We start from the raw sequence: 23,231 nt of genomic DNA, 5'->3' as shown, positions 1-23,231 counted from the left end.
GTAAAGTCTACTCAGACTTGGAAAAGTCATGAGCAAGATAACTGACAGATTCCCAGACTTAATTTGCTTTAACCTAACTCTCAGCAACCTGAAAAGCTGATTTATCTTTCATAGGGATAAAGATGAAGTAAAACAAAAACAAAACAAACAAAATCTCCCCAAAACTAAATTATCAAGATTTTTGGAGTTATTTGCTCTAAGCTGAATATATATTTGCTCCTTACAGACTAGAAAAACCATAAATATGAACATAACACTGATATCTTGCTATATTATTGATACATTGATAACAAAGTATTTCTGGCAGTTTGTTAACAGCACTGACAATAGAAACACTTTGAGAAAGTTATTCCGTGTGTCCTCATCCATCTAAGCTACCATGGGGTGAGCTCCACATTCCCTGCTTTCTTATCCCTTCACTTCAATTAATATAGAGCATATCTTGAATATTACAGAAACAAAAAACACGTGTGCAAAAGAATTTCAATTGGTCATTAAGTTTACCTCAAGAAATACCTTCCACAAAACAAACCAAACAACCAACCAGCCAACCAACCAACCCAGGACAGAATCTGAACTGACAGTAGAGTTGTTATAGTATGAAATCATTTGGGTTTATATAATGGAAAATTCTTCATTTATATAAATATATATTTGCACAAATGAGAATTCCATTGAATCTGAGTACAAATAACCACAGTGAAAGTAACAACATTAATGTAATGATGCAATGTGATATCTTTTAAAAAGTCCTCTTTGTAATAGTTTTTCTTATTACATCACAAAGAAAGATTTGTGGTATTCTAATCATATACTTACTGATAAACTACAAAGTAAGGAACTTAGGTGCCAATTATTTAATAATAAGACTAAAACTTCTTGCCAACAGTTCAGTTACTTCATTCAAGTTGTTCAACGTAATAAAGGCTGTCAAAATTGAAGAGAGCAGGCATTTATATATAATTTGTATGATTTTTACTTGTGAGATGACTCCATCATGACTTTTTCTTTTACTATTATATGCAGGGAATAGATTAAAAACTGCACAGAAAAAATAGGGAAATTATTTTTAGTTAATATCAGGCATTAAGAAACTAATAATTGAAACTGCCTATAGATAAAAACACTTAACCTTACATCAGAATAGCCAGCTGAAGCACTAAGAAGGACACAAAAATATTGCCAGGAGACATCGGGTCTGTTTTCAGTATTTTACATTCTCCTGTGAATGTAGTAATGATGCTCATGTGTTTCTTTTAGAAATCTTCCTATTTTTCTTTATCCTTGTTCGAGAGATAAGCAGGATGACATTTTATATAAACGCAAATAATGCATAAAAATCCTCTCTTGTAATCTAAGGCAATTTACATCGCAAAACAGTACAGAATAAAAACACTTAAATATATCCAGCACGAAGATCATTTATTCAAATTGATTTCAGGTGCTGTCAGTTACAATATTTACACTCTCAGAGGAACAGACTGTACCTCCTTCACCTGGGGACCACAAACTTGGAGGTAGCGCAGGTAATAATAAGGGCTCACCTGACATAAAGCACTCCATTTTGATCCACACGACGCTGCCAACCCACAGGAACTTGTATAGCTGGAAGACCTCCATCCTTGTCCCCTCCGTCACACTCCTTGCCTCCATTCATTTTCTGTGTCTGCTTGGGACTCCCCAAAGATATCAGCAATAAGATGATATCCTTATATTACAGGGCATCATGGCCTTCAAAAATGGCCAATGCAGCACAGTTTTCCCCAGACTGTACAAAATGCATTGGGAAGCTTCGGCTCAGTTTGGAACCAAGTCCTTGAAATCTGCCATTGTAGAAAAAATCAGTTTCCCATTATAATCTACATTAAATAATCAATATTTAATTCCTAAGGATGGTCTACATGGGTAAAAACGAGTGCTTCTGACTAAGGAAAATCATATTCACCAATGCTGGTACCTGTCTGAAGTGGGGGAGGGGAGGAGTGTAAGTTTTTAGTTCAACATTTTGTCTTGAACCTTGATGTTGGACTAAAATAACCTCTATTGTTTAGAAACTGTTCTCATTTTTACAGTGTGAGTCAGTTAATATCTCCAGGTACTACCCGCCTTTATAGGCCACATTCTTTAAACTTTCTCTTCATCTTCCAATCTGAATCCAGGATGTTGCAGGTTGGTTCATCTGATGTTTTCATGTCTTCAAAATTCCAATAATGTAGCCTGAAACATATGTAAATATATAAACACTACATTTAATAATGAAAAACTGAGAAGCTGCACACTTTCTTTTTTTTTTAACATCTTTATTGGAATATAATTGCTTTACAATGTTGTGTTAGTTTCTGCTGTATAACAAAGTGAACCAGCTATAAGTATACATATATCCCCACATCCCCTCCCTCTTGCGTCTCCCTCCCACTCTCCCTATCCCACCCTACTAGGTGGTCACAAAGCACCGAGCTGATATCCTTGTACGATGCGGCTGCTTCCCACTAGCTATCTATTTTACATTTGGTAGTGTATATATGTCAGTGCTACTCTCTCACTTAGTCCCAGCTTTCCCTTCCCCCCCTGTGTCCTCAAGTCCATTCTCTATGTCTGCATCTTTATTCCTGTCCTGTCCCTAGGTTCATCAGAACCATTTTTGTTTGTTTGCTTTTCGATTCCATATATATGTGTTAGCATACGGTGTTTGTTTTTCTCTTTCTGACTTATTTCACTCTGTATGACAGACTCTAGGTCCATCCACCTCACTACAAATAGTTCAATTTTGTTTCTTTTTATGGCTGAGTAATATTCCATTGTATATATGTGCCACATCTTCTTTACCCATTCATCTGTCGAGGGACACTTAGGTTGCTTCTATGTCTTGGCTATTGTAAATAGTGCTGCAATGAACATTGTGGTACATGTCTCTTTTTGAATTATGGTTTTCTCAGGGTATATGCCCAGTAATGGGATTGCTGGATCATATGGTAGTTCCATTTTTGGTTTTTTAAGGAACCTCCATACTGTTCTAAGCTGTACACTTTTAAAAATAGAATAAACTGGTAAGTGTACTAAACCACTCTTATGTCCTCTGCTGTTAAAATCACATGTCAAACTCAACGTGTTTTCTTCTTCCAACTTGATCCACTTACTCCAGTTAAAACAATTTGCTTGCTCTTGCAACTTTCTAATTGCAAGACAGAGATAGACCCATAATTATGGCATTACACATATACCCACACAACCTCCTTCTAACTGACAATAAAAACATATTTACATACAACCTCCTTCTAACTGACAATAGAAACATATTTATCACCTCTTATGACCTGACAACTAGAAAGTTGTGTGTTAATCCAATCACTTTTTTTTTTTGTTAATTTTTTTTTTGGCTATGTGGCATGTAGGATCTTAGTTCCCCAAGCAGGGATTGAACCCACATCCCCTGCATTGGGAGCAAGAAGTTTTAACCACTGAACTGCCAGGGAAGTTCCTCAAAAACTGTGTTAAATGACTTAAGATTCATATCATAATATTAAAACTTTAAAAAATTTAAATAAAAATTAATATTTTAGATTGTTTTAAATATACATGCATGTATAACTCAATCAACACATAGTGTAAGTATACACAAAACTACTCAATCTGCATTCTTAAAAGTCTACATATTTAAGTTGGCCCTAAATCTATTTTTAGGTCTCTTCATTGGGAAAGCAGGAGAATGCTTTATAGTAAAAGGCGTCATGATTCAGGCATACACCTTATTGCAGCCTTGGCTCTGAGGCAGATTAAAGGTGTTGTAATGAAGCAAATACTATAATAGCTGAAAGTCAGGAACCATGGGGATGGGTGTGGGAAACACTGGCAGGCAATGGGAAAACCAGCAAAAATTTATTGGGAAAAATGTGGGGTGTAAAGGATAGTGCCAAGTAGTACATTCTCAATGGTGACTCAGGGTGCTAATTTGCATTTCTGGGCCCACTCCACTGGGCCTATGCCTCTCAAAGAAATGACCTGCTTGCAGGCACAGCTTCCTATTTCTGTCTCCCATTCACCGACCCCTGCTGATCACATATGTGTTTTATTCATGTTTCATTTAACAGTTAATGAGTGTCTATTATGTACGAGGCACTATGCTATGTTCTGGATTACAAAGATGGTAAGACACCAGTTTATCCAAAGCCCCAGGAAATATTTGTGTTTGGTACTAAAGAGGTGCTGAGGGACTTCCCTGGCAGTCCAGTAGTTAAGACTCTGCACTTCCACTGCAGGGGGTGAGAGTTCGATTCCTGGTCAGGGAAGTAAGATCCTGCAGGCGGTGTGGCAAAAAAAAAAAAAAAAAAAAAGCTGCTGAGTGGGGAAGAATAGAAAGGAAAGAGGCAGGGAGCGGGACGAGAAAGGATGGAGAGAGCAAGGAAGGGACAGTTCCTGTCCTCAAGAAGTTTCCAGCCCAGTGGAGTTCCCAGTGCTAGTGAAAATGTGACAGAGATAAGAATTTTGTGTGATCCTGGACTCCCAGTTTGGCCAAACAGCAACAGACCCCGATGAGTGAAACTTTTTTTTTACAGTTCTTTTTCATGCTCATTTTATTACCTTGCTTTTTCCTAAAGAAATCTCTTCTGTGGTCTGTGGTCTTTAGATTGGACCAGCTCTCATTTTCCTTACTTTCAAGCTTTCTGACTTTTTGATGCCTCTTTCTTTCTTTTTTTTTTGTTTGTTTGCCTGCTCTTGCGTGTGACTCCAACTTCCCCAAGACTGACTGGCTCACTCCATTAAGTAATTTGTAGATCTGCCAGATAATGACATTGGATTCATTTCTGCCAAATGTCTCCCTCATATTTCAATAATCAAAAATAGAAATATCTGACGGCTGGGTTTTGCTTAGACCAGCGGTTCTCAAAGCATGGTCCTGCGACAAGCATCATTATTGTTACTAACATCTGGGAACATGTCAGAAATACAATTCACAGGACTGACCCCATACTTTCTAAATTAGAAACTCTGGGGGCAGTCTGTTTTTTAACAAGCCCTCTAGGTGATTCTAATGCATGCTCAAGCTTGAGACCCACTGGCTTAGACTAATGCCCCTGCTTTCCCTCCCTGGACATGACCGGTTTTACATTTCTACACCATGCAGGCAGTCAGCCTGCTACTTCCTTTTGTTCCTGGGAGGGTCATCCTTTTTTTGGCTGATACTTCACCGTTCTAGAGGCAGCTCAGTTGTAAGGGCCTTAGGAACCCCTCACGCAGCTGAGGTCCAGTAACTATATAGTTATCATCTATTTATCTCTAAGTGGCATTGATTTCCTCAACATTCATTTTGTAAATTTGGAAAATTCAGAGATGTTTGAGATGAAAATTAAAATTGAACTGTAATCTCACTGTTGAATCATAACCACTGCAAACATGGATGACTTTCTTTCAGTCATTGTTTTTGGAAATTTCTAAAAGCACACATTAAAAAAAAGAACTTAATCTAATAAACAATGAACCACTACTCCAAATTCACAAGGTAAGCATTTTGTCACTTTTGCTTATTTTAAAAAATAAAACACTTTAAAAATATTACAGATGAAGTTAAATACTACCCCTCACCCCCATCCAGTTTCTCTTTTTCATCCTATTCACCTCCCCTCTGGCTTAAAGGCAACTAACATCCTTATTTTGGTCTGTATCTTTCCAGGCTACGTTTTTTTTTTTTTAAATAAATTTATTTATTTTATTTATTTATTTTTGGCTGCGTTGGGTCTTCAGTGCCGCGTGCGGGCTTTCTCTAGTTGCGGCGAGTGGGGGCTACTCTTCCTTGCTGTGCGCGGGCTTCTCATTGCGGTCGCTTCTCTGGTTGCGGAGCATGGGTTCTAGGCATGTGGGCTTTAGTAGCTGCAGCATGCAGGCTCAGTAGCTGTGGCTTGCGGGCTCTAGAGCGCAGGCTCAGTAGTTGTGGCGCATGGACTTAGTTGCTCCGGGGCATGTGCGATCTTCCCGGACCAGGGCTCGAACCCGTGTCCCCTGCATTGACAGGCGGATTCTTAACAACTGCGCCACCAGGGAAGCCCGAGGCTATGTTTTTATGTTTATTCCTTATGTATATATGTAAACAATATTTGGTTTTGTTATATGTATTTTAAAGTTTTTACATAAATACTATTATACATATATATCATTCTGCAACTTCCTTTTTAAAATTCAACATTGCTTTGAGTGCTATCTCTGTTGAGATACATAGATCTATCTCTGTTGCAGATATATAGATCCAATTTGTTAATTTTAAACATTTGAATGGTATTCTAACATATGACTTTACAATTATTCATCTATTTGTATATCAATCATATTAATGTTGGGTTGTAGGGTCTGCACATTTAAACTTTAGAGGCACTGCCAAATTGCTCTCTAACGTAGCTACACTAATTCCATTTTTTTCTATGTATAATGGTGCCTTCTTTCCTTTAAATATTGAATTGTTACCACTTTATACTTTATTTTCACCTTGAGCATTTTACTATGGCATTAAATATTTTTCCAAAATATGACTTTTAATTGCTTAGAATTTTCTTGGACAGAGGTTTGTAATTTATTTACTTACTTCCCTTTTGTGGACATAGATTTTCTCCTAAATTTTCACAATTACAAATAAATCTGAGGTAAATATCTCTGTACATAAATCTATGGCCATTTTGATAATTCACTTAGAAGTATCTGCTAAAATAGAATTGCATAATTTTAGGGCCTTTGATAAATTTCCTAAAGTGCCAAGAGGGTAGTTTTAGGAAAACATTTCAGGCCATGCTTCTCAAACTTTTGAAATCCATGCATGTCCTCTTTTGCTGAATATTAAAATCTATTCTATTTGCCTCCGAGATTCTGATAACTTTATCTTCTATATAGACCAATCATTCAAGATTTAGTCAAGTTTTATTTTTCTAGTTTTATGATGAAAACACCAGTTTCTCCTCTCTTCCAAATTTAACATAAAAACTACATATCCACAACATTTTCGCTTCACCCCTTCCCCAAAGATTCCATTATGACACACCCTGTTTATATGGCTTGGTTCAAGCCCAGTAGACACAGGTTAAAACAGAAAAGTTATTGTAATATGAAAGGCACCTCCATCTCACTAATACTAAGGATCAGGGATAGATCTTATACTTAGAACATAATTTAAATTTAATTTAAATTAAATTAATTAATTTAAACATTTAAATGTTAATTTAAACATTTCTGGTAGCAATAACAAAATTCACAAAGGTGTGTGTGTGTGTGTGAGTGTGTGTATGTGTTCTGAGAATATCTGCCACCATTCTACCAACAATTTCATTTTCCAACCACCTTTCAATATGCAAATTAGTCTATGAGAGTCGACTTTTGGTGAATTGAATTTTAGTGACTTGATTCACTTCTTTGCATTGGCTTCATTCAGAATTCAAATTAGATGTCACCTCAAGGAGACCACACTGTAAATCCTAGGTATTTTCTGAAACTTTGTTAATTCACTGATACCTCTTATTAACTGATTCTTTTCTTATCATTTTTTGTTTGTTTATTGCCTATCTCTCCCCACAGGAATGTAAACTCCTCACAGCAGGGACTTGTTTCTCTAGGTTTCTCCAATAGTCCCACTTCCTGGTGTAGTACCCCTGGCCTACAGGAGGTGCTTAAATACTTGATGAAGACTAGTTACAAGTTACTACAATGGCTACATTCTAGTTAGCCAATACAGCTTTATATTTTGATTTTTACGACGTAGACCTGTAAAGTTTTAGCAACACAGGCGTCTAAAATGAAAGAAAAGTTTTTAAAAGAAGTCAATAGAAGCTGGTGACTATGCATGTTGACAAAAAATACAAAGGATATTTTTTGCTCTAGATTTGTCCCTAATGATCTCAAAATCTCTGAGTAATAACTTCTGTGTAGCAAAAGTATGATAGGGCTTCTAAAAAAAACAATATGCTGGGCTTCCCTGGTGGCGCAGTGGTTGAGAGTCCGCCTGCCGATGCAGGGGACAGGGGTTCGTGCCCCAGACCGGGAGGATCCCACATGCCGCGGAGTGGCTAAGCCCGTGAGCCATGGCCGCTGAGCCTGCACCTCTGGAGCCTGTGCTCCGCAATGGGAGGGGCCACAGCATAAAAAACAATATGCTAACTTTATACTTTATTTGTAAAGTGCATCAGAGTTTTATTTAAATGGTTTATATATACACTTTAATTGGATTAATAATGGAACCACTAAAATAGATGAATGCAACCATATAAAAATGAAACTTGTATTTCAACAGGATGATAATTAATGCAATAGACCTTTTTTCTCTATCTGCTTTACTGACATTCTTGTCAACCTAAGAATAAATTCACTATGTTATGCAGTGATAAGTGTATATTTTAAAAGTTACACCCAAAACACCATGAAGACTAAATATCAGAGAATATGACATCATGAAAATAAGTAGGTAATCTTCATAAATCTTTCTGAATAACATCAAACCATACATTCTTCTGAATAATGTCACACAAACTTGATTAATGGTAAAAATAATGAATTGATTTTTAAGTCATGTGATATTATGAGTAAATTCTATTAAAATGCTTATAATGACATCACGCATTAATCTTGTGCTCATTACTTGGATACACAGTAGGACAGAATGAATCCTGAATGAGCTATTGATTTACCAAGGTGAGACGATGTAAATTAGGTAAAACACCAACATTTAATGTTATATAAGTATGTTATCTTTTGTACTTTTTATACAATGATTATAAACTTAACTCAGGAAATACTCAAAGTTAAGAAGTCTCCTCCAGTAAATCAACTATATACTTCAATAAAAAAATTTAAAAAAATAGAAAAAAGAAGTCTCCTCCATTCTGGCATTTGCAAGGGTGAATGCCTCATGTTCTCCAATTGAGAAAAAAGGCTCACATAAAACCTACCTCTATACTTAAATTCCAAAACAATATGTACACACAACAACAGGTATAATTGGATTAAGAAATAACATAAGCATTAGCATTTTGAAGAGTAATGTCTGAGTGGCTACAACGTTATCATTTGATTGGGTAATGAATGGATATACTCATCATCTTTCCATCATTATTAAGTTAAATTATGCTTGTTAGGGTAACCCTGAATGACATTTCCCTTTTCAGTGATCTTTCATCCTCATATCAATTATTTAAACAGTTCCTTAAAAGTATTTAGCCAGCCTTCCCATTCAACCTTCCCATTTGTTTCACCTTTCACCTACTTACTCAAGCTATGCATTTTTATGAGCACACTTATCTTACAGTTATATCTTCTTTCATTAAAAAAAAAACCTTCCAAAAAGTAGCCTCATTTTAACTCTGGTTATTATTTTCATTTGGTTCTTATATTCACTGTGCAGCCACCTCTTCCAAAACATACCTCTCAGATACATCTTTTGTAAGAGACCTAATGCCTCTGCCAGGCTCTACTTACTCACCCCAAAGTACCCCAGTACATTTACACCTGCTTTATACAGTTGTATCAGGATACCGCATGCACATCTTTCCTGCTCTGATCACTAAAACTCTCTAGTTTCAAACGTCCTTGCCCCTTCAGTGCAGAAGAGTGTAAACATTCAAAAACTGTGCATGAGGATCACATTCACGTGGAAGGTTACATTTTTTCACAAACTCTGAAGGTATAGGGATAGGCTCCTGAGAATGAGGCCAGTCTTCAGAGTCAAGGTAACAAGCATCCTGACCTATGTCCATCTATGGTCAGGAGGATTACTTACACAGGCCATTTCATGTTACCAACGTTCAGCAACTTACACATTCTCGGCACATAGAAGCCTTTGGAGGATTAAGTGCTGAATGCAGTAGATTGCAATTGGCCACAAATATTTTGTAGTTCCTTCCATCAGGAATTGGGATTTATTACTCTGTGGAGAGAGAAAAGTCCAGCTGGTCCAGCTAGTCCAGCTGAAGCCCCAGACATGTAACTGAGCCCAGCCAGCACCATGTGGAACAGGGATGAGCTGTCCCAGTTAAGCCCAGCCTAGACTTCCAACCCACAGAATCATGAGTATTATTTCAAATAGCCAAACACTATACTGGAAATGATCTAGAAGTCTAAAATAGGGTTTTATTTAAATTAAGTACAGTACTGAGATGCTATGTAGCTGTACATTTTAATTGCTTGTGACCTTGGAAAAGTTAAAAAAAATTTCTTTCCTTATAAAATGGAGATTTTATAGAACTGTTCTGTTCTGGGGATACAGTAAGTTAAAAGTCTTAAACTAGTACCTAGCACATAATAAATATCTAAGTTGTTATTATTTATACATAGCTATTAAAATCATGTTATCGAAAAGGTCCATGACATTGTCAGGTGAAAAAACACATGACAAAGTTGCATGTATAGTTATAAATCTTCATTTACAAAAATGCTACTGTTTATGTAGATATAGGAATAGAACAGCACTATCTTCCCCGTGCTTGTCCCTGGATAGCAGGAACATGAGTGACTTTTATTTTCTTCATTGCTTTTCTATATTTTCAAAAAATTTTTTATAATAAAAATGTGTTGGATCTGTAATTAGGAAAACTATTATTTCCAAGAAAATTAAATGTTATATCAATAGAACAGCTAATTAATGTTTCCCCAATACTTAAAAGCATTAGGGAAGATTTTTATTGGAAATAGTCACAAGCTTTGTGCCTAGTATTATGCTATTATTTCTCTTTCTGTTTTAGCTAAGTGGAGAAAAAGATAGGGAGAGTCAGAAAGAATACCACATTAACCTGACTGACCTAAATAGTAGAAAGAAAAATTAAGGCTATCCCTTTGATTGGTTCTAAAATGCCTCAGGCTATCACCCTTACTTTTCTGCTTGCAATGTCATCTGCCATCCCCATGTTTTTCATTAAACCAACTACTGTTTATCTCAGTTTACATGTCACTTCCTCAGAGAGGCCTTCCCTGGTTTCTCCAGTCATTATTTGGCTTTCCAGGTCTAAATTAGTTCTCTTTATAACTCCCCCTTATAATATTCAGGAATTCACATGCATTACTACACATAACTGAGCTTCTTCTTTGCGCTCGTCATTCTACATGACTACAAAGAAAAAGCAATTGAGGCACCTAACTTCAAGTTACAGCTTCCCTTGTGCCTTTAAAAATATAGAAGGGGGCTTCTCTGGTGGCGCAGTGGTTGAGAGTCTGCCTGCCTATGTAGGGGATACGGGTTCATGCCCCGGTCCGGGAGGATCCCACATGCCATGGAGCGGCTAGGCCCGTGAGCCATGGCCGCTGAGCCTGTGCATCCGAAGCCTGTGCTCCGCAACGGGAGAGACCACAACAGTGAGAGGCCCGTGTATCGCAAAAACAAACAAACAAAAACAAACAAACAAACAAAAATATATATAGAAGGAAAGTGAGGGTTTGTATGTACATGTAGAAAATGCTTATGATGCATTTTACTTTCTTAAAAGCCAAAAAGTGAACAATCACAGCTCCCAAATACATATTCTTTAAAAAAAATTCAGAGAACTGTTTTAAAGTGTAATAACAGGTCACACCAGAACATTTATAAACTAATTAATAAATTCACGATAACTCTGAAGGAAAACTGATTTATGATATATTTCTGTACATTTGGCATCAACATAGTTGGCTATTTTTTTTTTTTTTTTTTTTTGTGGTACGCGGGCCTCTCACCACTGTGGCCTCCCCTGCCGTGGAGCACAGGCTCCAGACGCGCAGGCTCAGCAGCCATGGCTCACGGGCCCAGCCGCTCCGCGGCATGTGGGATCCTCCCGGACCGGGGCACGAACCCACATCCCCTGCATTGGCAGGCGGACTCCCAACCACTGCGCCACCAGGGAAGCCCCATAGTTGGCTATTTTTGCTTTTCTATGGTATAGTAAAATTTCTCATAAAGATTATTTATAAAAAATACTTGCTTACATTTACATAATCTTTTTAAGAGTGCATTAAGCAAGCTTAAGGGGTTATTTTCACATTTTGTCTGTGAATTACTAGTGTTTTGGCTACTCAAGGCAGCTCAATAGGTCAAATCATTGTTAAAAAAAGAATGCATATCAATTTTTTAAAATCAAAACTGTACTAAGAATGAAACAATCGTGATTTTTGTTCATCTGGGGGTTGTACAACATATTGAAACAACTAATGTTTATGTACTCTTTTACTTAAAAAATGTTTTAGCATTCTTCAATTCACCTGGCAATGGATGCCAAGTTCCTACCTGGAGTAAGTAGTTCCACACAGAGGTAATGATTCCCACCCACCCCCTGTAACACTGACAATCAAGTTACTCAAAGTGAAAATAGGAAGATTCCTCAGCCATTGAAGAAACAAATACATTGTCTCTTTATATGCATAAATACCTAAGAACACTTAAGTCTAATCAACATCTCCAGCAAACATAATTAAATGTAAAGGATAACCATAGTCTAATTAATTATCTGATAAGGTTCTCAAGATGCAAGAGAAAGAAGACAGTCTCTGTGTAAATTCTAGAAGGGGGAGCCCAAAGCATACAATCTCTAAGTCCCATGATCTTTTACTGTGTTTATTTAGCTTACACATCGGGAAGGAAATGAGTAAGTAGTAATACCTGTAGATGTTTAGTGGTGGCATAAGAAAAGTGTCTCAAGGAGACTCCATCTAGCATTTGACTGCTCAGTGGAATGCTGATGGTGGCAGAGAAAATATAGCAGCCAAAGAAAACTTATGCACAAAATGTTCAGGTTGGAGAGGAAGGTAGTTTCAATAGCACAAAACCAGGCATAGAATATTTTAGAGAACATGCTGAAGAAAAGCAAAACCTGTAGAAAATAAAGTCTGCAATTTAACAAAAAGGTAAGCAAAATATAAAACCAAGTTACAAACACGAGGGCTCTGGGCCAAATCCCACCTGTGGAAGTATCTGGCACGTGCACAGTTTGAGAATAATAATACAAGTGAATTAGTTGACAATATTTAAATCAAAAGATGTCACATGAAAATTTGCATTTCCTGCTTTACCTGAGAAACTGGACAATGTGGTAACACTAGGTCAGCATTCCTGCCTTGCAACAATTATCTGGAATGGAGCAGTGGCTGCTCCTTCAGAAAGGACTTGGCTCTCCAGTACACTGCAGTGGCTTCCTGCTTCATTCCCACCAGCCTGGCCTCTGTAGGCACTTGGGTTTCCAACCTTCTGGAATAGAAAGGACCTTGAGGTAAGGCTTGAAGGACAGACTGTAGACCTTGACAAGAGGTACAACTTATTTCTCTTAATGACCATTTAACCTATACTTCATTGTTTCTTCACAAGGGTAGAGGATGAACTCTCTACTCTGTAGTGGATCTTCACTCATTGTTAGTATATGAAGGAATACCAACCAGTAAGCCAGCTAAAACCACAAGCACACACAGTCAACCTTCTTAATGAAATTGATTTGACCCTGAGACTCTGGTGATCGTTGAATTAGAGGAGTCAGAGGGTACAGAGAATGCTCATCCAACTTTAATTCTCTATCTTTCCTTCTTTCTTAGCACCATTGTCAGCAGTACCACATTATCATTATTTCAGGAACCTAATGTTGGGATCAAAGAATTATGAAACCAAATTGTACATTACCATTATTGAGTTACAAAAAGACATTTTCCCCTGACTTTTAAAACTGCTTCCTTTTAGCAAATAAGGAAAAAATTTATAAGGACTTTCAAAAGTATACTTGAGACCTTATTACCCCTTACTTAATTTTCTCCTAGCCATCAGGAAGACAAGGACAAGGTTGCTCCTCAGCATGGGTAAAATAATCCTTGGTGCAGTTTAACTCATTTTGCTCTGTTTCCACAGGCATTGAACAACCCTCTGATTATTTGATGGATTTCATAGGGGCTTTGATATCATTAAGTTAGTGACTTAGATATCAGATACAGGTATTTCAAACAATGAAAACAAACCAACCAACAAACAGGTCACCTGGTTTATAAATTAAATTCTTGCAAATATCGAATCAACATTGTAAAAATGACTGTACTACCCAAAGCAATCTACAGATTCAATGTAGTCCCTATCAAACTAACAATGGCATTTTTCATAGAACTAGAACAAAATTTTTCACAATTTGTATGGAAATACGAAAGACTCTGAATAGCCAAAACAATCTTGAGAAAGAAAAACAGAGCTGGAGGAATCAGGCTCCCTGATTTCAGACTATATTACAAAGCTACAGTAATCAAGACAGTATGGTACTGGCACAAAAACAGAAATATAGATCAATGGAACAGGATAGAAAGCCCAGAGGTAAACCCATGCACATATGGTCAACTAATCTATGACAAAGGAGGCAAGGATATACAATGGAGAAAAGACATTCTCCTCAATAAGTGGTGCTGGGAAAACTGGACAGCTACGTGTAAAAGAATGAAATTAGAACACTCCCTAACACCATACACAAAACTAAACTCAAAATGGATTAAACACCTAAATGTAAGTCTAGACACTATCAAACCCTTAGAGGAAAACATAGGCAGAACACTCCATGACATAAATCACAGCAAGATCCTTTTTGACCCACATCCTAGAGAAATGGAAATAAAAACAAAAATAAACAAATGGGACCTAATGAAACTTCAAAGCTTTTGCACAGAAAAGGAAACCATAAACAAGATGAAAAGACAACCCTCAGAATGGGAGAAAATATTTGCAAATGAAGCAACTGACAAAGGATTAATCTCCAAAATTTACAAGTAGCTCATGCAGCTCAATATCAAAAAAACAAACAACCCAATCCAAAAATGGGCAGAAGACCCAAACAGACACTTCTCCAAAGAAGATATATACAGATTACCAACAAACACATGAAAGGATGCTCAACATCACTAATCATTAGAGAAATGTAAATCAAAACTACAATAAGGTATCACCTCACACCAGTCAGAATGGCCATCATCAAAAATCTAAACAATAAATGCTGTAGAGGGTGTGGAGAAAAGGGAACCCTCTTGCACTGTTGGTGGGAATGTAAATTGATACAGCCACTATGGAGAACAGTATGGAGGTTCCTGAAAAAACTAAAATTAGAACTGCCATATGACCCAGCAATCCCACTACTGGGCATATACCCTTAGAAAACCATAATTCAAAAAGAGTCATGTACCACAATGTTCACTGCAGCACTATGTACAATAGCCAGGACATGGAAGCAACCTAAGTGTCCATTGACAGATCAATGGATAAAGAAGATGTGGCACATATATGCAATGGAATATTACTCAGCCATAAAAAGAAACAAAATTGAGTTATTTGTAGTGAGGTGGATGGACCTAGAGACTGTCATACAGAGTGAAGTAAGTCAGAAAGAGAAAAACAAATATTGTATGCTAACACATATATGGAATCTAAAAAAAAAAAGTTCTGAAGAACCTAGGGGCAGGACAGGAATAAAGATGCAGATGTAGAGAATGGACTTGAGGACACGGGGAGGGGGAAGGGTAAGCTGGGATGAAGTGAGAGAGTGGCATGGACATATATACACTACCAAATGTAAAACAGATAGCTAGTGGGAAGCAGTTGCATAGCACAGGGAGATCACCTCGGTGCCTTGTGACCACCTAGAGGGGTGGGATAGGGAGGGTGGGAAGGAGACGCAAGAGGGGGGAGATATGGGGATATATGTATATGTATAGCTGATTCACTTTGTTATACAGCAGAAACTAACACACCATTGTAAAGCAATTATACTCCAATAAAGATGTTAAAAAAAAATTTTAGATGGTCTGTGTCAGACCCTAGAGGCCCATCACCCTTGAGAGGAATGGCGAAGTCAATTTTTTAAAATTGCAAGAGTAGGGATCACATCCTGGACCACAGTACTCCATGGGGTGCTTCTCTACCTTTGAGGTCTTTCCAGATATCTGGCCTACTTTTTCTTTTTCTTTTTGATTTTGGGCCAAAGCAGGACAGGGGACTGTGTAGGACAGGATGTAGCAGCATGCTTGAGCAATGTTATTCCTCAGAAAGCAGCCAAGAGAGACAAAGAAACAACTAAGGGATGTGGGACCAAGGTTAAATAACTACGTTTCTATAATCCTTATGTACTAAAGGTACTCCTTTATATTATATTTAATGTTTTAAGTTTATTGGGAATCAACTACATGTGAAGCACTGTAACAGACACTCGGGGCCCAGACATAAAGAGAACATCGTCCCCCTAGCTCAAGGAGCTTACTGTCTGAGAGGTGGAGGGTAGGGAGTTGGGCAGTCAGGTAAACAGGTGATTACTTACAACACTGAGTGACACCAGCTGTGCTAGGGATAAGTATGGAGCGCTAAATGAACACAAAGAAAGAGCTAGTCCAGTTTTCAGGGATCAGAGAAAGGGGGAAGCAGGATACATCTAAGGATGTGCAGAGGTTACACAGGTAAAGAAAGGTTAGTAGGAGACCTGAAACCTTACCTAATCCATGCAAATGATCTTAGTTCCAAAAGATTAATATTGAAGATTTTATATTTATCTGGCAATAATAATCCCAATATGGTACTCATTTTTAGCTGGTAAGCAAGCATAAAGGTCTCATTTTGTTAGACCTGTTAACCTTGAGATGTGATAAGTGATGAGACATTAATGAATATTTTCCACAGGAAGATCTTGATGCCTGCCTGATGCCTTAAATAGAAAATGATGCCCTGACGTCCAGATAAGCAAATATTGTTCTGTAGGAGAAATACTATGAAAGAATGATGATTCACTTCAGTAAGAAAGTGATATTAGATGTGACTGCATTGGAAGCAGAAGCTAAAACAAACAAGATATGGATGAGGGAACCTTCCTCTATAGATAAAGTAGTTCAAAACTGTTTGGAAGTATATCCTTTAATAAAAGTATGTCTTAAAATAAAACAAGTCCATAAGTGACGAAAATAAGATGACTGTTGTGCTAAAGTTATTCTGGCCAAATGTATAAATAATACTGGCTGACATCCTACCATCTTCTGGGACTTAGCTTTGTCACAGCCCTGTAAGTACGTACAACTACCTTTTCTTTTCTAGAGTTGAGGAAACTGAGGCAAGAGAAATTAAATAATTTTACCTTCCCTTTTCCTGTCTGATAATCAATTTCTCTCTTTTCCTACTTTACTTTTCTTCTTAGTATTCATCACTATCTAACATACTGTATTTTACTATTTATCCTATTATTGTCTGTCTCCTCTGATAAGAACATAAGCTCTGTGAACATATGGATGTATTAGTCACCATAACTGACAAAAACCCTTGCTAATTAAAAAAACTTTTTAAAATTGAAGTATAGTTGATTTACAGTGTAGTGCCAATCTCTGCTGTACAGCAAAGTGACTCAGTTTTACACATATAGACATTCTTTTTTTAATATTCTTTCCCATTATGGTTTATCCCAGACTAATTTGTGCTTTGGGCTCAATAGCTTCTTGAAGGCTGGCTTTGTATTGCAACTTTTTTTTACTTCTCATAGCACAAAGTATAGACTCTTACACATGCTGGAGCCAAAACTATTTGTTGAGTGAATGATGAGTGTAATTAATCAGTAAGGATATACAGAGCCCTTGCCATGTATGGCGCTGCACTTGTCACCATAAATGGGCAAGTACAAAACACCATCAGTGTTCTTAAAGAACTTAGGAAGAGAAACAGGTAGACGCATGAGGAATACCTGGTGTACAATATACAAATTCCTCATATTTCATTACTTCCGTTGTTCAAACATATAATGATGCCTAAAAATGCTTATTCACCACTTCTCTCAAGACATCCTAGTATTCTAATGCATTAATCTTTCTTGGAAGTGCCACAACTGTTCACAACTCTATGCCTATGCACGTGTTGTTCCCTGGGCATAGAAAGATTTCCTCTCACTTTCTTAAAGCAACCTTCTGTCCTTTAACTAAATTCCAGGGTCAACTCCTCCATGAAGCCTCTTCCAGTCTCCTGCTTAGAGTTATTATCTCATTCTACAGTATTGCTTACATGCATGTAACAGCCCTTACCATATTCTGTGTTTTTTTTTTTTTTTTTTTGCGGTACACGGGCCTCTCTCCACTGCGGCCTCTCCCGTTGCGGAGCACAGGCTCCAGACACGCAGGCCCAGCGGCCATGGCCCATGCGCCCAGCCGCTCCGTGGCATGTGGGATCCTCCCGGACCAGGGCACAAACCCGTGTCCCCTGCATCGGCAGGTGGACTGTCAACCACTGCGTCACCAGGGAAGCCCCACCATGTTCTGTTTTATGTACTTACATTATCAGGTACTGGGTATGAAAACAGTGTGCTTTGAGTTGAATTATTTGTTTTTCTCACCTAGAGAACTTTTTTTTTACTCCCCTAAAATATAATCACAAATAGAAAAGTTCTTAATGATATGTTAAAACCAATCAGTGATACACGAGGTGATTAATTGTAGGTGTGTATTTATTTAACCAAAATCAAATGAAGGCTGAGTAGAATCTACTTTTCTTATTTTATTTTCAGCTCAACTTTTGGATTCAGAGACTATTTCCAGTGTCGAAAAGAGTATCTGGCGTGGGCTTCCCTGGTGGTGCAGTGGTTAAGAATCCGCCTGCCGATGCAGGGGACACGGGTTCGTGCCCCGGTCCGGGAGGATCCCACATGCCGCGGAGCGACTAAGCCCATGCACCACAACTACTGAGCCCGCGCTCTAGAGCCCGCGAGCCACAACTACTGAAGGCCGCGTGCTACAACTACTGAAGCCCGCATGCCTAGAGCCCGTGCCCCGCAACAAGAGAAGCCACCGCAATAAGAAGCCTGCGCACCGCAACGAAGAGTAGCCCCTGCTCACCGCAGCGGGAGAAAGCCCGCGTGCAGCAGTGAAGACCCAATGCAGCCAAAAATAAAATAAACAAATATATAAATTTATTAAAAAAAAAGAGTATCTGGCACACAGAAGATTACTTGTTGAATAAATAAATGAATGCCTGTATACAAACCATGGCATTAAATGCTAAATGGCATGGCATAAACTAAATGTACTATAGGACCTCAGAGATGAGATAACACATAATAGAAAGAACAGTGAACAAACAGGAAGTTTGGTATCTACAATTTTCCAGCTTATAACTTTGAGCAAAATATGTAACCTGAGCTTTAATTTTTCAATTTGTTAAGATTAATGGACTGAACTAGATCAGTAGTTTTCAAATTATTTTAGCTGTAGATCTCTTTTGTCTAATAAAATCTAAATGGAACTTCCATTATAAAAAGCAGAAAAAGATTTGTTGGTAATAATTCATTTTGGAAGACCAACTTATAATATTACTTATTAAAATCCATCAATAAGAATAATGGGCTATTTTGATTAATAAAACATATGAAACCAAGGGATATAGGTGACAGTTGCAATTTAAGTAATCTTCATCAACAAGTTGATTTCTGTACTTTGTTTTGGTTTTATAATATTGAGACAATTCTGATTACCACATAAAAGCTATTGTAAATGGCAACTTTTTTGAAAAATAGCAAATTTGGCTTTGGCAATATTAAAATCGCTGTAATCAAAATGGTCTAGAAGCTTGAAGGGAAGTAAAGAAAATCCTGTTTCCAAAATTGAATGACTGTATCTAATAATTACTCATGTCTTTGGTCATGAATACAAAATATGGGTAAGAACTACCAAAAACTTAAATTAAGCAAGAAGACTTTTGTTAATACAATATTATCACATTAATTTGCCATTGCAGAATTGTTAAGGAGTGTAAGGATACATGGCAGGAAGACTCCTCTATGTCGTATTTATATTTATTTAATGGAGCATACATATGCTGCAGCTATTCTCTTGCTTGCATAATTTGATTTGGAGATATAATAATGGACTCAAGTTTTAAAAAAAAGGCCAACTAAAAACAAAAATAAAAATGCATACTCATAAGAAGTTCAAATATCTACAGGGAAATTGGTGGCAAGGCTTTAGTCAGCAGTTCATAAAAATATAATCTAGCAGCACAGTTTATTTTTGTTTCATGATATGTTCATGTGTTACAATTTGGTATAACACATGTGAGTGGGCATGTTATTTTTATGACTGTGTTAAAATACTTAATATAATTTAAAAATGTAAATTTGTGTCCAACGTTTGGAAAACTCCGAAGAACCTCCTCTGAGCTAGATGTTCTCCTGGTCATTCCAGTGCTATCGTTTCTACATAAGCTAGAAAAGCAAGAAATATTTTATAAAGATGACTTCAATGTTTTCAACTCAATCTTATATATGTTTACTGAGATTAGATACCCGTGGGATGGGGGAAGAGCCTGACCAGATTGAAGTGAAGAACTTGTGCTAGGGAGTATCAGAAATACGGCTTTAAAAAAACATGTCAGTCTTCCTAGCATAGGATGAATCTCTATGCACATAAAGCTAAAAACAGCTTTGGTATCATAGATCCATGACATTTCTAATATAAGCATTGCTGGTCTACAAGTATCTTAATTTACAAATGCAATTTCATTCCTATGTACTTATTTTCTGATAATGACATCTGTCAGATGGAAAATAACTTTTCAGTGATTTTGTCTCTATTTACTTAAAGAACATATTCTGATTTGAACTACAGAGGAAAGTCTCTAAACTGACCTCCACATAAACAAATCACTGAATTAATCAAAACAGCATTTCCATTTGAAAACAGGCAAAAGCTTACTTCTGCTCTTACCACCTGAATTATATGCTTTTGAATATCAGTTGTGTTGTTACCAAAGCTGTCTGAGTCAATAACACTTGCTGGTGTCATTTAGGAATTCAATAAAATATTTTGTAAACAAATGAAAGATAAATATAAAAAGAGAATGACTGTTTCCATGAAAATTAAGTTGAAAGCAGAACTTTTAATACCCGCCTCTTAAAAAGTGAGGTTGAACAAGATGGAAAAGAGCAGAATCTTGGGGGGAAATCCCTAAAAATTTTGGTTAAGAGCACAAATTCTGGACCCAGACTGCTGAAAGTAAAATTTCAACTCTACCTCTTGGTGTGTGACTTAGGGTAAGTTGCATCTCTGTTCTTCAGTTTTCTCATCTGCAAAATGAAGATAACACTAATATCTACCACACAGTGTTGAGCAAATTGAATAAGTGAAGATTTGTAAAGTACTTAGCTCCTGGCCCATAGTAAGCGTTATGTAAATATTTGGTAAATAAATAAAAATAGCTGGCCATAAAGGAAATCTCAGTGACTCCAGACAAATGAAATCACACACAATGTATCATCTGATCAAATTTCCATACAGAACGTCATAACAAAATGATATCCCCAAACATCCCTGTATTTGTAAATTTAAAAACAGTCACTCATATAAAGGTAGCGGTGAAAGCCAATTTGAGGTCAATGATCATGAATTTATGGCAGAATCCAAAAGGTGAACTTATTCACCAGAACATGACTTATCAGACAAGACAGCAGTATGGACAGAGCTGGACTTCTGGCTTATTGAGTATAGGCACAGAAAAAATAAAACCAAAACAGATTATATGAGTTTTGCAATTTAATATCAAACTATTCTAAAAATATACACAAACACTCACATAGAGTGGGGCAAGAGAGAATGATAAAGGAAATATGGCAAAATGTTAATTGCTGAATTTGTGCGAATAGAGTTCTTTGCACTATTGCAACTTCTCGGTAAGTTTGAAATTATTTCAAAAAATGTAAGAAAATCAAACAAAAATAAAATAGGACCATGGTTTTGAAGAGGGGTGGGCAAAAGATAGAGGGGCAATGAAGTCTGAGATATGGCACTTGTGTGACTGAAATATGGAACACAGAATCTAAGCTGGAATACAGGTTTATATGAAGTTAAAGGACATGCAGTACAGGTATCAGGGGAGGAGGAAAGGAACTGTGAGTATATGAGGCAGGAGAAATAGTCTAATCGGAAGGAGTTAAAATGTTGGGGAGACAAAACATAGACTTCTGAAGATTATAAGGCAAAGTGATTAAATGCCCAAATAAATAAAAGAGAAAGAAAAATTCGACTTCAGGTCAGAAAAGATTAATATAATGGGCTATTCTACTTTCGAATTGCTTCTCTACCTTGTTAATTCCCCTAGCCCCATATATTGGTTGGAGTAACTCAAGCTTAAAGAACTGTTCATTTTAAAAAAAGAAAATAAAATAAAGAAAGAAAAAAAAGGAAGGAAGGAAGAAAGAAAGAAAACTCCAATCCATCTTGCGTGAATGGAGGACAAAATTTGGGAGAGGGATAGGTAGAGAAGGATAAAACCTCCTGGAGAAGTTGATAAAAATGTGTCCCTTCTTAGGTGTTTATGTGGAATTGGCTTGGTCTTGAATATTTAGTAAGACATATAACTATTAAATGAGGTATGATTAATAGAAATAAAGAAATAAAACTGTCAGTACTTGAAGTCAACATGATCATTTTCCTAAAGAACTCAAACTGGAAAATTATTAGAACCAAGGACAAAGGTATTTAGAAGGTAGCTAAGTATGAAACTAACATACAAAAACAAGAAAGGGATAATTGTGCTATCAAATAGTAAAACATATTAAAAAGTTGTAGTATTGGTACAAGAATAGGCAAGTAGTATAATAGAAGAGACTGGCCACAAATAAACCCATAGATATGCAAATTTAGTTGATGATAGAGGTGGCATTTTATTTTATTTTTTTTTATGAGGTGGTATCTTAAATCAGTAGGAAAGGGATGGCCAGTTCAATATATGGCATTGGGACAACTGTATACTCACTTGGGGAAAAAAATGAGTTACTTTCATAACTCATGTAATTTACAAAAATGCATTCCAGATGATTCAAGACCTAAGTCAAAAACAAAAACTAAATCAAGCTAAAACATAAATGCAGTAAGACAATATAAAAGAATATGTTTATTTAAACTATATTTATGAAAGCCTTCTAAAGGAGATCCAAAAAGCAAATGCAATAATGAAAAAGACTGTTATATTTGACTACATCAAAATTTAAAACTTCTGTTCAGCAAAAGAATCACCAAAAAACTTAAAAGACAAATGATAGGGGGAAAATATTTGCAACATATATAACAGTCTAAAGCATTAGTATCTGGAAGGTATAAGTAACTTCCAAAAGTCAATAAAAAAAAGATATAAAGCCCAAAAGAAAAATGGACCATAAATATGGATAGGCTGAGAAGAGGAAATGCCAAAAGGCCTGTAAGCTTAAGAAAAGATGTTCGATCTTCGTAGTAATCAGAAAATGCAAAATAAAGCAATAACAAAGTATCACTTTTCACTC

General features: G+C 36.8%; 1 protein-coding gene across 2 annotated transcripts in view; it reads right to left on the bottom strand.

The window, feature by feature from the left end:
- MBD5 (methyl-CpG binding domain protein 5) overlaps positions 1-1,663 on the bottom strand; it is a gene marked incomplete at both ends in the record, with an annotated part of 54,096 nt that extends 52,433 nt beyond the window's left edge. The window contains one exon of one of the 2 annotated variants that reach the window (XM_079709983.1): positions 1,545-1,663. In XM_079709983.1, the coding sequence (XP_079566109.1) occupies positions 1,545-1,657 (113 nt within the window). The remainder of the gene's footprint in view (positions 1-1,544) is intronic. The other variant, XM_079709984.1, reaches the window with a different exon arrangement.
- Between the last annotated feature and the right edge of the window lie 21,568 nt (positions 1,664-23,231).

The sequence above is a fragment of the Hyperoodon ampullatus genome (genome assembly GCF_949752795.1).
Source record: "Hyperoodon ampullatus genome assembly, chromosome: 8".
Classification (NCBI taxonomy): Eukaryota; Metazoa; Chordata; class Mammalia; order Artiodactyla; family Ziphiidae; genus Hyperoodon; species Hyperoodon ampullatus.
This window is presented reverse-complemented; position numbering and strand designations above follow the sequence as displayed.